The 14,681-nt window shown below is 59.4% G+C and overlaps 1 protein-coding gene across 1 annotated transcript in view; it reads left to right on the top strand.

Moving 5' to 3' along the window:
- FHAD1 (forkhead associated phosphopeptide binding domain 1) overlaps nt 1-14,681 on the top strand; it is an 80,085-nt gene that overhangs the window by 28,172 nt on the left and 37,232 nt on the right. Inside the window, exons 10-14 of the mRNA XM_045585186.1 lie at nt 207-311; nt 3,572-3,679; nt 6,361-6,444; nt 7,387-7,530; nt 10,215-10,410. Coding sequence (XP_045441142.1) covers nt 207-311; nt 3,572-3,679; nt 6,361-6,444; nt 7,387-7,530; nt 10,215-10,410 — 637 coding nt within the window. The remainder of the gene's footprint in view (nt 1-206; nt 312-3,571; nt 3,680-6,360; nt 6,445-7,386; nt 7,531-10,214; nt 10,411-14,681) is intronic.

The following is a 14,681-nucleotide window of genomic DNA, read 5'->3' as shown; positions in this document are numbered from 1 at the left end:
ATGTCACTTGAAAAAAAAAAAAAGTCTGCTTTGCTCTGCAGACGTAGGATCATCCCCCTGCCCCCCCTGCCCGCCCAGGGACGGGCCTTAGCCGGTCCTCGCCTTCACGTGCCCGGTGAAAGGCCTTACGAGACCCAGCCCTCTCCGCCCAGAAGGCGGGTCCGGCGAGCCGGCAGGGAAGCTGACTTTTGTTGAAACTCTTCCAGCAAATCCAAAACATGGAGAGAGAGATGAGGAGGCTCAGGGAGGAGCTGAAGAAGAGCACCTCCGACCAGAGCGTGGTCTGCAAGACGCTCCGGGAAAAGAGCAAGGTAAGGCCAGGGCAGCCGCGGCCCAGCCCCGCTCCGGGCCGGGCGCTCCCCACGCATCCTCTCCTCGCAGTGACGCTGTGCGGTCTGCACGGTTTTAACCCCACTTCACAGCTGGGGAAACTGAGGCTCACGAGAGCGAAGGGGGCTTCCCGACATCCCTCAGCTAAAGTCGTGGCGGCAGGACTCGAACCCTGTGTGCAGCCGCTCCCCCAGCCCACCTTCAGGTCTGAATTGTGAAATTATCCCGAATTGGCCACGTTTGCCAGTGATGCTCAAACTGAAATGCTGCTGCTGATCGTCCTCTGTGTGTGTGTGTCCCATCTGCAGTCTTTGAGAGAAGGTGTGTTTTTAAAAAGCTCACCATGACCGTGGGTGTGTGTATTTCTCCTTTTAATGTCGCTCACTTTTGCTTTGCCCATTTTGAGGCCGTGTTGCCAGGTGCATGTACGTTTAGAATGTTAATTCTTCCCGGTGGGAAAGGAAACGCCCCTGGATCATCGTAGAAATCTCCGTGTCTAATGTTTCTTCTGAAAGTCTGCGTTGCCCTTAACGCAGATGCATCGGCCACCGGCCTTTCTGTTGGTTAGGGTTTTCACAGCATCTTCGTCGTCATTTTCCTGCCCATCTTTGTTTTTAAGGTTTTTTTCTCTCTTCTAAATAGCATGGCGTTTTATAAAACCCAGTCACAATCTTTATATAAAGTGCAATTGCTGGTATATTGATTGGGGCTTCACTCTACCCTCTTAGAATGATATTTGTGCACTGTATTTCCTGTTCTCTCCTTTCTTGGGCTCTTTTGAGTTGATGGTTTTCTGTCATTCCATTTTTGTCTGTTTGCTTGGAAATGTTTCACGCCTTAATTACACTTTTAGACGAGTAAGACAATAGCATTGACCCCGGACTTGCCAAAATCCGATATCCGTTGAGTTTCTGAGTCTTTAAACGCTTGCCCCAGGAGCTGTGCTCTGCATTCTTGATGATGACTCTGCCCTTGGCCTTGGCAATGCTGGTGACAGATTCTTTCAGGTGTGTATGTGTGTGTGTCTGTCTGTCTGAAAAACGTACGCTTAACCTCCGTGTTTGACGGAGTGCTGAATCCCAGTTGGCAGTGGTTTTCTTTCAGCTCCTTAGAGGTCGCCTGAGGTTCATCTTTCTAGGGTCTTTTGGCTCCTGGTGTTTCTACTTTGAGGTCGTTGCTGAGCCTAATATCGCCCCTTTGCAATAGCTCTGCTTTCTCTTGGGCTGCTTTAAGAGTCTCTGTCCCCGCGGTTTCCAGCGGTCTGAGGATGCTTTATCGGGGTGTGGGTTTGTTTATTTAGTCGTTTGCCTCGTGCGGAGTTCACGGACCTTCCTGAGCCGTTGGCTTGGCGTTCTGGTTCGTTCTGCGCTGGGGGCTACCTACCTCACAGGCAGTGAGGAGCCACCGGAGGCCCTAAACTGGACACTGATACTGTCACATTTGTGATCAGTAGTGACGGTGAAGCTGGCAGCTGTAATTTCTCATGTGTTATGCCAAACATTTCATCGTTTTCTTTTTTTAAAAAAAAAAAATAATATTGATTTCAGAGAGGGAAGGCAGAGGAAGAGAGAGATAGAAACATCAATGATGAGGGAGAATCATTGATAGGCTGCCTCCTGCACAGCCCCCATTGGGGATCGAACCCACAACCCAAGCATGTGCCCTGACTGGGAATCAAACTGTGACCTCCTGGTTCATAAGTTGATGCTCGACCACTGAGCCACGCCGGCTGGGTTCATCTCTTTTCATCCTCACAACGACTCTATAACCTGGAAATGATCCTTCCCGCTGTATGGGTGAGGGAGTCAAGGCTGCTGGTTACTAATACAGCCAGTACATAAGCCAGTCAGTGGCACAGCCAAGGCCGGGAGCCACACACACACACACACACACACACACACAACACACACACACACACACACACACATACACATACACATACCAGCCACGTGTGACTGTTCACATTGACATTTACCAAAACTAAAGAAAATGTAAAATTCAGTTTCTCAGTCACACCTCAAGTGCTCTGGCCAGGTATGGCTCACGGCTGCCGTGTTAGCCAACGTAAACAGGAAGCCAGTCCATCAGACAGAGCTGTTCTACAGCCTGGTTACTCTCAGGACCATGAAGAATGTTCTGAAAGGCAATGAAAATAGAGGCCAGAGGCATGTTTTCAGAGGCCAAAAGTTCTCAGCGCCTGGTGGGGCCTAGCCCAGGGTGGGGCAGGGATAGGAGCGGAGCAGCGGGGGATCTGAGAGGGATGGGAGCACGGGGTTTGGAGAGCAGCGGGTGTGAGAGAGGGGCCGCAGGAGATGACCCTGGGCCTGAAGCCGGGGTGGGGCTGTTCATTATGGTGGGGACCACGGAGGAGGGCAGAGTCCAGGTTGGAGTCTGCCTTGTAGTGGAGGGAAGTCTGCTGAAACGGAAGTCAGAGCTCCTGAGACCTGGGAGGGGTGTTTGTGGAAGAAACTGGGCCCAGGGAGGGTGTGCGGCTTTTCCAAGTTCACGTGGACCCCACGGCTCAGCGTAGGCTGTGAAGGGTCCTCTGGCTCTTTTATTACATCCCTCCCCGCTCCCCTTCGGCTCCCGAATAAACAGCCATGGAGCATTTCGGTACAAACCCTCCCGTTTATTTCGGAGAGTTTGCCTCATTTCCTGATAGTGCCAGAGCCCTGGGCTCAGCACATGCTCCCAAAATGTTATTGTTCCGAAATGAATTGAGCAGCTGCAGGGCCCGTGATGGCCAGCAGAGGGCAGCACCGAGCACTCCCAAGCTCCCCTCCTGTGGACCGTTACCCAAACCAGGGGAAGCGATCAGCTGGCTTCTCTGTTCTAAACGCCTTCCCTCACAGGCTGTGGTTCACCGCTTAGCAAGCCTCCCGGAGTGGGTTCCAGAGCCCTCTTAGGCTAACCACTGCGAGTCCCCGCGATGCCGCTGTGAGGCGGTACTAGCTTCATCGTTCCCATTTGACAGATGAGAACACCGAGTCGCAGAGCAGGGCAGTAACTCTCTCAGTTACTAGGGTCCCAGGGCTCGTTAGGGGCTGAGCCGGGATCGGAGTCTGCGGTTGACAAAACAGAGTAGGGCCCGGCCCTTTCCCCGAGGGGCCCGGCACACCCCTGACCCCTGCAGCCGCCCCTCCCCCTCGGGGACTCCCCGGCCGTTAGCCCTCCTGGAGGGATTTCCCAGAGTGCATTACGATCACATTAGCAGCAGCGCCTGCTTTCATCGCCCTTTCAGGTTGAAGAGAAGCTTCAGGAGGATTCCAGAAGGAAATTGCTTCAGCTCCAAGAAATGGGGAGCAGAGAGAGCCTCATTAAAGTCAATTTGGAAAGGGCAGTAGGTCAGGTAGGCGTGCGAGCTCCAGGGCCCCTCCGAGGCCCCGTCCGTCCCCCAGGGATCGTCCGCGCCCAGTGGCTGGTGGGAAGCGTGAGGAGGAGGAAGGCGGCCGTGGTGTGCTGCTCCCTTTGACCTCGTGGGCAGCGGCTTCGCGTGGCTCCTGCCTCCCCGTGGGAGCCGTCGCCCGAGACCCCGGCCACGCAGTCACCCTTCAGTGCCTGCCCCATTAACCAGCCGCCCGCCGTTCCCTCCTGGGAAGGGCCTGAGCCTATTGACCCCAGCAGTGTTTCCAGCACCTTCTCCCTAACATTTTCATCCTGACATTCACCCCTCTCCCGCCTCCTCTGGGCCCCAGCAGAGGTCCCGTCAGCATCCATGAGGAACGCCCCTTTTCCTAAGAAAGCAAAGCCCCAGGATGTCCGAGCTCCTGGGAGACGGAGACCCCGGGCAGGGTGGTGAGCTGGCCGGCCCGGCCGGTCTGGGTGCGTGTTCTGGGCTGGATGGCCCGAGGCCCCTCCCCTTACACGTGGCACATCGTGAGGGCCAGAGCATGCAAACAAAGCTTCTTCACAGGCTAAGGGAGAGCCAAAGGGAAGCCGGGTCAGGGGCACTGAGCCCACCACGGGCAGCCCGCCGGGGGCTCCTCCTCAGGCTCCTCCTGGCCACCACGGTTCGAGGGCAGCCAAGGGCGTTTAGCGTGCACGCGAGGCTGTGCTGCTTTTCCGGGAGGAAGGGCCCGGCACGCTGCTCTGTGGATCCTCGGAGCGTCTGTGAGCCACCAAGGCCAAGCACGGCGATCCTGAGGGTCCTTCCCTCCCGCCCAGCCCCGCCCCAGCGCCCTCCCCTCGGGCAGCATCTGCCTGACCCGCATTGGCCGGGCTCCGTCAGCGGCACCAGCTCATAGCGCTGCTGACTACCGGGCAGGTTTTAAAGCTCCTTCACCAAACGTCACCACCATCACCCCAGGGTCACGGGGCCGACCTTACCGTCCGGGCTCCCCCTGTGCCCCTGGGCTGCCCTCGCCCTCCTGCACGCTGCCCTCCCAGCAGGCCCAGGCGAGGGCATCCTCTGTGCTACTGGCCGAGTGCGGGGTCCCGGTTACCATCTAGGAAGCAGTCAGCTGGGAGGGGACCCCGCGAGGCACTGAGGTTCCTCCAGGTCTGGACTCAAGCGAGGAGGAGCCCCGCCCTGGCCCCGACTCTCCCAGCCCAGCCCGTCTCCACGGCCTGCTCCCGCGCACTCTCTCGCGCTCGCGCTCTCTCTCTCTCTCTCTCTCTCTCTCTCTCTCTCTCTCTCTCAGACCCACCCTCCCCCAGGCCAGTGATCCAGGACGCAGCCCATTGTCCAGGACTGTGGTCGGCAAACTGCGGCTCTTTGGCCCCTTGAGTGTGGCTCTTCCACAAAGTACCACGGCCTGGGCGAGTCTATGTTGAAGAAGTGGCGTTAGAAATTTAAGTTTAAAAAAAATGTGGCTCTCGAAAGAAGTTTCAATCGCTGTCCTGTTGATATTTGGCTCTGCTGACTAATGATATTTGGCTTTGCCGACCACTGGCCCAGGAGAACCTGTCCCTCCGCCCTGAGCAGTCCTCAAGGCCCTCTGCTGGCGGGCGTCACTCAGGCCTCTGTGCACAGCCCCCTCCTTGGCCGTGAAGCCAGAGGTGGGCATGGAGCGCCGAGGCACCAGTCGCTGCTGCAGGCCACCCCACCCCCACCCCCAACCCCCACCCCCCGCCTGGGTGTCCTCAGGAGCGTCTCCCTCCACGGCCGGGTCCCAGAGCCCCACGGTGCGCAGTGCACGCCTGTGTCGGGGCCGTTGACCTTCAGGCTGGTTCGGTGGCCCTTCCGCCCCCTCAGGGCTCTGTCTTGGGGTCCTCAGCAACCGGACACCCAGGCCAAGGGCCTCCACGCTGGGAAGTTTCCAGATGAGCAAAGTTTCAGGCTCCTTTGCCTCTGCCTTCTCACGGAACCTGGGGCCCCTTGAACTTGCAGTTCTGTAAGACCTGCTTTAACATAACTGCTGTCTCAACACCCGCCATCCCATCCGAGAGCGCAGGCCCCACGGAGGCCCTGGAGGGCGGGCTGGGCTGGAGCACACGCCGCCCCCCGACCCCCTTCCTGGTCTTTGACAGACGTGTCCGTTCTCAGCGTTCAGTGAACCTTTATGGGGTGTCTGCTCTGTGCCAGGCCCCAGACCAGTCACTGGGGGCACAGAGGAACACGATACCCAGGGTCTCTGGGCGGGAAACGGCGGGAGGGAGTGGATCCCTCCGTCCCCAGGCCCCCTGCTGATGAGTTTCCCGGGGCTGACAGCCTCCATGTTTACCTCACAGTCTGGGGCCAGCTCAGCAATCATGGCAGAGTGCTCCGGCCCGGGCTTCCCGCCGGATAATTGGCAGCAAGCGGCTCTTCTGAGGGCTCGAGACGTGTGTGTGTGTGTGTGTGTGCGCGCGCGCGCGCTGCCCACACGCACCAGCTGGGACAGGCAGGCAGGCCGAGGACGCAATTAAAGCTCAGCCCCTTCCCTCCCGCAGGCACTGCCCCTCAGTGACAGGTGGATCTCAGTGCCGTGGCAGTGGCATGGCCGTCCAGGGCACTCAGGCCCTCCTAACTGACTTTTCCTGCCACCCCCCCAAGACAGCCAGCTGCAGCTCCCCCCCCACCCCTGACTCAGTTGCCTCCTTTGTCCACAGCTGGAGAACTTCAGGAGCCAAGTCATCAGGGCCACGTACGGGCAAGCCAAGCCGTTTCAGGACAAGCCCGTCAGCGACCAGCAGGTGCGCCCGCCCTCCGGGCCGCCGCCTCGGGCCCGGGACTGCTGCCTCCGCTGGAAGCGTGTGGTCCGGGTTTTGGTGGTGGCACACGTTTTTCACATGCTGCCACACCATGAAGATCTGCTTAGATTTCATGGGATCTCCCTGGCTTTCAGAGTCAAAGCCAGGGAAACCCCCTTGAAACGTTTCTGTGAACATCAAACCACATTGCTCAGGGTGACCTGGTCCCCGGATGCGCAGGGGCAGCCCTGTTAGCACCCTCGTTAGCGTCGTGAGAAAGGGCCGCCTCGCCCAGACAACACGGGAGTCCCGTCCGCCCGTTCCTTCTGAAGAGAGAGAGCAGAAACCGGTGTTGCTCAGTGGATAGAGCGTCAGCCTGAGGACCGAAGGGTCCCAGGTTCAATTCCAGTCAAGGGCATGTACCTTGGTTGCGGGCACATCCCCAGTGGGGAATGTACAGGAGGCAGCTGGTCGATGTTTCTAGCTATCTATCCCTCTCCCTTCCTCTCTGTAAAATATACTTGAGAGAGAGAGAGAGAGAGAGAGAGAAGGAGGTGAGGACGGGCTTCTGGCCGGCGGGGGCCTTGTTAGTTTCCAGTGATTCTCCCACACGCCCTGTGTCAGCCTGCGGGTGAGGACACACGGCTCTTGTCGGCCTCAGAACCACCGGACCCTCAGCATCAGGATGTGTTATCAGTTGCTCCTAAACGGCAGAAAAATCTAGAACAAATGAGTGACAGCAGTACGGGCCTTGGGGTCTTCAAAACCGTCTTGGATCCCAGGAAACGAAAGTGTCCTGGTGACAGCGCCGATGGCGGCCTCCAGAGCCATCGCCCGCGCCCGGCAGGACAGCCCTCCCCACCGCAGAGACCGGGTGACGCGCCCAGCTCCCTCCTCCAGGGGGCCTCGTGTTTTAAATCTTTTCTTTTCTTTTTTTGTCACCAGTTAATAGAGAAGATCATCCAGGTCACGGAGGACAACGTCAGCTTTCAGCAGAAAAGGTGGAAGGAGAGCCAGCTTAGCCACTGCAAGCAGGAGGCGCTCGCCAAGAGCATCGAGAGGCTGCGGGCATCGCTGGACAGCTGCCAGGTGGTCCCCGCTTCCTGCCGCGTCCCCTCCACGTCCCCTCTGCCTGCGCCCCCTCTGCCCGCGCCCCCTCTGCCCGCGCCCCCTCTGTATCCGTCTGCGCCCCCTCTGTCCGCGTCCCCTCTGCCTGCGCCCCCTCTGCCCGCGTCCCCTCTGTCCGCGTCCCCTCTGTCCGCGTCCCCTCTGTCCGCGTCCCCTCTGTCCGCGTCCTCTCCACCCGCGTCCCCTCTGTATCCGTCCGCGTCCCCTCTGCCCGCGCCCCCTCTGCCCGCGTCCCCTCTGTATCCGTCTGCGCCCCCTCTGCCCGCGTCCCCTCTGCCCGCGCCCCCTCTGTCCGCGCCCCCTCTGCCCGCGCCCCCTCTGTCCGCGCCCCCTCTGTCCGCGCCCCCTCTGCCCGCGCCCCCTCTGCCCGCGCCCCCTCTGCCCGCGCCCCCTCTGTCCGCGCCCCCTCTGCCCGCGCCCCCTCTGTATCCGTCTGCGCCCCCTCCGCCCGCCCCCCCTCTGTCCGCGCCCCCTCTGCCCGCGCCCCCTCTGCCCGCGCCCCCTCCGTCCGCGTCCTCTCTGTCCGCCCCCCCTCTGTCCGCGCCCCCTCTGCCCGCCCCCCCTCTGCCCGCGCCCCCTCTGCCCGCCCCCCCTCTGCCCGCCCCCCCTCTGCCCGCGCCCCCTCTGCCCGCCCCCCCTCTGCCCGCCCCCCCTCTGCCCGCATCCCCTCTGCCCGCCCCCCCTCTGCCCGCCCCCCCTCTGCCCGCATCCCCTCTGTCCGCATCCCCTCTGCCTGCGCCCCCTCTGCCTGCGTCCCCTCTGTGGGAACCCGTGCCGGGCCCGGGAGCCTGTCGGCCTCCGTGGGGCAGGTCGAGCAGGGTGCCCTGCCTCTGTGCCCACCTTTCCTCTCCTGGAGAAACGTGTGTGAGAGCAGGGAGCACAGGGCCTCCGAGGACGCCACCGGGCGGACTGGGGCGGCCCAGGAAGAGGTGCTTGGCACTCTGAGTACCTCAGTGGGAGGTGGCGGACCCCAGGGGGGCAGTAGCAGCAGGCCTGTCCTCCAGCTGCTCCTCCTTTGGGCCCGGCAGGGAGAGGCGGTTGGTAGCCCTGGTGCCTCCCCAGGGGTGGGCCCTTCTCTCTGCCCAGGGCCACCGGGTTACTGGACCATCACTCCTGGGCTGTACACAACCATCAGCTTAAAGACCAGCCGGCTGTGTTTCCTCAAACACTTAACCCACCCCTGACGCCTCAGCGGGGCCAGACAAAATGACTCCTCGGGCCTTATAGGACCCGTGGGCCGGACGCCCCCCACCCCTGCCCGAGCCCGCTGAGGGGGCGGCCCGCGGGGCGGGGCCCAGCCCCAGGGCCCCCTCCGGGAGCAGGCAACTGCTTCCTTGCTGCTACTATTTGGGGAGTTTGTGCAAATGTTAGTGTGTCAGCTCTTTCAATCAGCAAACTGCACTTTCTGACCAGCTCATGTGTTGATCTCAGCAGGAATTTGGACAAATAAAAATAGCCAGATTCAGTTCTCATTTCAGCCTATTGTCCTCGGCAATTTGGCTTTCAATTTGAATAGACCCAAGTGGGGTCACTCTGACCACCAAAAGTCCAAGTTAGGGTGCAAACAAAATAATCTGCCCCTTACATTCCCCTTCCCTCAACCCCCACCCACCACCTCCCATCCCCCCACCCCCACCACCACCACCACCACCACCCCCCCCCCCACCCCCACCACCACCCCCACCACCCCCCCCCCCACCACCACCACCACCCCCACCACCCCCCCCCCCACCACCACCACCACCCCCACCACCTCCCATCCTCCACCCTCCGCCACCAAAAAAATTAAGCAAATAATACTGGACGGGGACACCCTTGGGCGCTGACCTGGGGCTCTGCTGCTTCACAGCAAAATCAAGAGCATTCTTCACAGGTGGAGTCCGTTGGGATTTCTGAGGCGTGTCGGGTTCCTCACCGTCCTCTTTCTGCAGGCAGGTCCTCACCGTCCTCTCTCTCCAGGCCTCACCATCCTCTCTCTGCAGGCCTCACCGTCCTCTCTCTGCAGGCCTCACCTTCCTCTCTCTCCAGGCCTCACCGTCCTCTCTCTCCAGGCCTCACCGTCCTCTGTCTGCAGGCCTCACCGTCCTCTGTCTGCAGGCGGGTGCTCACCGTCCTCTGTCTGCAGGCGGGTGCTCACCGTCCTCTGTCTGCAGGCGGGTGCTCACCGTCCTCTGTCTGCAGGCGGGTGCTCACCGTCCTCTCTCTGCAGGCGGGTGCTCACCGTCCTCTCTCTGCAGGCGGGTGCTCACCATCCTCTCTGCAGGCCTCACCGTCCTCTCTCTGCAGGCGGGTGCTCACCATCCTTTCTCTGCAGGCGGGTGCTCACCGTCCTCTCTCTGCAGGCGGGTGCTCACCGTCCTCTCTCTGCAGGCGGGTGCTCACCGTCCTCTCTCTGCAGGCAGGTGCTCACCGTCCTCTGTCTGCAGGCGGGTGCTCACCGTCCTCTCTCTGCAGGCGGGTGCTCACCGTCCTCTCTCTGCAGGCGGGTGCTCACCGTCCTCTCTCTGCAGGCGGGTGCTCACCGTCCTCTCTCTGCGGGCGGGTGCTCACCGTCCTCTCTCTGCAGGCGGGTGCTCACCGTCCTCTCTCTCCAGGCCTCACCGTCCTCTGTCTGCAGGCGGGTGCTCACCGTCCTCTCTCTGCAGGCGCGCATGAAGCAGTCCTGCTGCAGCTCGGACCTGAGGAAGGAGGTGGAGCTCCTCCAGGCCCTGCAGGTGAGCCCGCCGGTGTCCGGGCTCCAGAAGGCGGCGCTGGACCTGGTGCGCCTGTCGCAGTCCTGGCTGGAGGACGCCGAGGGGCTCCTCCGGGACATGGGGATCCAGCTGCCCGGCTCCAACAAAGGTGACGGGGCCGTTTTTTCTCACGTGACCGCACTCTAGGGCGTAGTGTTGAGTCCTTATCACAAAGGGGCATCTGCTGAGGAAAGTTCTTGGGTGCGTGGCCAGGTGCCCCTGCTCCAGACTCGCTTCCCTTCTCCACTTGAGAAGCAATTTGCCTTAAAAAATAAAAATAAAGCCGAAACCAGTTTGGCTCAGTGGATAGAGTGTCGGCCTGCGGACTGAAAGGTCCCAGGTTCGATTCTGGTCAAGGGCATGTACCTTGGTTGTGGGTACATTGCCGGTGGGGGGGTGGTGCAGGAGGCAGCTGATCGATGTTTCTCTCTCATCGATGTTTCTAACTCTCTATCCCTCTTTCTTTCTGTAAAAAAAAAAAAAATCAATAAAATATATATTTTTAATTAATTAATTTTTAAAAATGAGACTTAATTTCAGGGATGTCCCATCTGCCCGCTGTCCTTCCCCATGACTGTCAGCATCCTTCGCCAGGGTGGACCTTACATGACGCATCATCATTGTCCGGAGTCCGCGGTCCTCGTGAGGGCTCACTCTTGGCACAGTGCATTCCGTGGGCTGGGACGCCTTTGTAAGGACACGCACCTGCCTCTGTGTACCAGACAGACGTTCTCTCTGCCGTGCAAACCCTCTGCTCTGCCTGTGTATTCATCCCTCCCCCCACCCCCAGCCTCTGCGGCTGCCGGTCTTCTTACTGTCCCCACAGTTTGGCCGTTTCCAGCAGGTCCCGGAGTTGGAATCGTGCAGTGTGTGTAGCTCAGGTCGGCTTCTTTTTACCCCCTCCGTGTCCTTCATGGCTCCGTGGCTCCTGTCTTCTTAGTGCTGAACTGCATTCCGTTGTCTGGCGGAACCACAGCTTGTTCATTCTTCTCGGGAGGGAGGGACATCCTGCCTACCCCCAAGTTCTGGCGACCATAACAAGGTGACTCAGGGCACTTTCCATTACTGAGGCCAGCAGGGGGCGCCCAGTCACCCATCACCGTCCACAGACGTGTACACGTAGGAGCCTTCTGTGTACAGTTCCTGAGAGATGGGCAGGAGGCGCGCCATGTAGCTCCTCCCGGGAGCGTGTCCCTGTGTTGGCTGTTTTGCACACATTGTGTGCTTCTGTCCTCCCACAGCCAGTGAGCTGGGCACTGCCCTGCCTTCACTTTGCAGGCAAGGAAATAGTCTCAGTGCCATCAGGAAACTTGCTGGAGGTCACAGGGCCGGTACATGTCAGGGTCAGGACTCACACTGAGGTCGCTGCCATCCGAATGCCTGTGTTTTCTCGATGGCCCCCACTCCCTCTGGGGCCCAGAAGGGTAGCAGGGCCATGCCCAGCGCCAGACGACAGGCTCGTCGTTAACTTGGGCTGGGGCAGAGCGACGTGTCTCCGTTCTCTGAGTGAGCCAGGCCCAGGGACAGCCCCTCGTGTCACGGCAGGATGGCTGAGTCTGCCCTCCGGAGACCAGCCAGCTTTGGCTCTCCGCTGCGCACCTGACTTCTCTGCGCCTCCGTTTGCCTGTTTATAAAACAGGGACGCCCTGACCGGTTTGGCTCAGTGGATAGAGCGTCGGCTGCGGACTGAAAAGTCCCAGGTTCGATTCCAGTCAAGGGCATGTACCTTGGTTGCGGGCACATCCCCAGTAGGGGGTGTGCAGGAGGCAGCTTGATCGGTGTTTCTCTTATCCATGTTTCTAATTCTCTACCCCTCTCCCTCTCTGTAAAAAATCAATACAATGTATTTTTAAAAATAAATAAAATAAAACAGGGACAACATCTCATAAGGTCGTTGTGAGGGTTAAACGATGGGAGGAGCACTGACCTGCCAGCGCCAGCGCCCTCACTCGTTGACTTCCTGTGGCCCCCAGGTGGGTGGCAGCACAGGGCGTACAGCCTGTGTGCTCACACCGGGGTGACGGGCCACAAACCGCGCCCCCCCCCCCCCCCGCCCCCATCCCCATTTGGCAGCAGACGAGGTTTTCTCGGTCGTGAGCGTTCAGTTGGACTGAACCCAAGGAGCACTGGCCAGGCCACCCTCCTGGAGAGAGGACAGTGGCCGAGCGTCCCAGCCGCCTCCTGGCCAAGCCAGAACTCAGTCCGGGTCCCTCTGACCTCAGAGCAGGCTCTGCACCACCGCACCGCCTGCCTTTCAGGATGTTGTCCCGAGATTGTGGTCCGCAAACTGCGGCTCTCGAGCCACATGCGGCTCTTTGGCCCCTTGAGTGTGGCTCTTCCACAAAACACCACGGTCTGGACGAGTCTAAAGAAGTGGCATTAGAAGTTTAAGTTTAAAAAATTGGGCTCTCCAAAGAAATTTCAATCATTGTACTGTTGGTATTTGGCTCTGTTGACGAACGAGTTTGCCGACCACGGATCTAAGAGACAAGGGATATCACAAGCGAAGTTTGTAAATCCCGAAATAAATTCCCTGGGAGAGTCCCGGGAGAGGGGAGCCCCTTGCGTTGCTGGGCAATGTCGTAAGAGATTGGAGCCGATCTGATCGGCGGAGGGCTGGCTGTGCGCCCCGCTGGGGAGATAGGAAACGGCTAAGGAGGAACCCTGAAATTTCGTTCCTGCGCCTCCCACCCGGTCTCTCTGCCTCTCGATTAGGAAGGAACAGACCCGGTTTGTCTTCGCCAGCGCAGTTTGTGTGTCTCCTTCAGTGAGGCTTTGTCTCACAAAAGGCTCCCACGTGTGCAGGAGTCACTCTCTGATAACCGAGCTATGCAGTGTTTTTAAGTGGGAAAAAGCAAGCTGTAATACAATAGGCATGGGGCACTCCCATTTTTTTGTTTTTTCATGTCAGTATCTGATCAAAAGAAAAATCTGGAGAAAAAGACAAACCTGTGGAGAGTATTGTCCAGCGTTCAGGGCCTTTCCTTTCCCTCATTCCACACTAGCCATTGTGCACCTACTATGCGCCGGCCACTGAAGACACAGCAGTGCACTTCCCACAGGCGGGTTTCCGCAATGTCGGGCTTTTTGCAATGAGCACATACAACTTGTATAACCAGAAATATGAGAAAGAATCGTTCCTTCTCCCAAAGAGAGATGTCGTTTTGATCACTGTTCATCGTTGGATCTAGAAACATAATCTGTCTTCCCTTCAACCTCCTCGACTCCCTCCTGTCCCTAACCCTCCCTGGGTCCTCCCCAGAACTTGATCCTTCCCCGTGCGTCCCTGGGTCACAGGTGGCGGCGGAGCACAGTCCCAGCCGCACCCCAGCTTAGCCACCCCAGACCCAGGGGCGCCTGGTTCTTACAGCCCACGCCAGGGCCACCCAGGCCGCCCCGCCCCCGGGCCTTCCTGGTCTCCTCCCAGCGCTCCTCTCTGCACACACGCTTCCCGTGAACTAACCCAGCCCTTTGCTCTGGAGCCTCCGCTCTCTTTTAAAAGAGAAAGGCAGGCGTGGGTCTGAATTCTGATCCCTCCACTTACCAGACCAGTAGCCTAACCTTGCTGAGCTTCTGGGTCTCACCTATCAATTCAAACACACTTCCTTGCTGGGTTGCTCATAATGATGAGAAAATATGTGCAGATTCCTGGCTTGGTGCCTGGCACAAAGTAGATGCTTCATACCTGAGAGCCATTACATCATTCTCACTCTTCCCTGGTAGAAGTTCTCAGAAAGTTCCATTGACGGAGATCAGGGCTCCGGCACAGGCGTGTTCCGTTCCACATCCCCCTTCCTCCCTGTCCCCACCATCTCTCCCTTTCTCCCGCCTTCCCCACCATGTTCTCCCTCCCTGGGCCCTCTCCTCTCTCCCCGGAGAGCTGTGCGCGCACGGTCCTGAACTGTGACCTCTGTCTCTGGCGCCTTCAGCCTTTCTTTTGTTCTCTCCTTCGTTCTCTTTTCCACCAAGCAAGCTCTTCACGGTGGCAGTTTTTCTCTGGAACCCCCTACTTCCTTAGCTCCCTTCCCGCTCCCCACACTCCTATCTCCTCGATGGCCTTGAAGAAGTGTGACACACCCTCTGTCTTCACGGCCCACGCCCTGCTCTGTCTTTGCCTCTTTGCTTTGCCCCGACTGAGTGACCGCCACGGAGCCCTCCTGCCCCGGCCGGCCCACCACCCTCCCCGGGCCCGCGTCCTCTCTGGCCTACCCAACACGCTCGGTTCTCCAGCTCAAAACCCTCTCACCCTGGGCCCTCCCAGGCCTGGCACACCTGCCTGTCTCCTGATGGTCTTGGTTGGTTCTGAGCAGCCCCTTCCTCCAGTCCTGTCCCTCCCCAGATGTTTCCTCCAGGGCATCCACTGTTCCTCCTCTCTCACAT

The sequence above is a fragment of the Pipistrellus kuhlii genome, unplaced genomic scaffold (genome assembly GCF_014108245.1).
Source record: "Pipistrellus kuhlii isolate mPipKuh1 unplaced genomic scaffold, mPipKuh1.p scaffold_m20_p_2, whole genome shotgun sequence".
NCBI classification, from domain to species: Eukaryota; Metazoa; Chordata; class Mammalia; order Chiroptera; family Vespertilionidae; genus Pipistrellus; species Pipistrellus kuhlii.
This window is presented reverse-complemented; position numbering and strand designations above follow the sequence as displayed.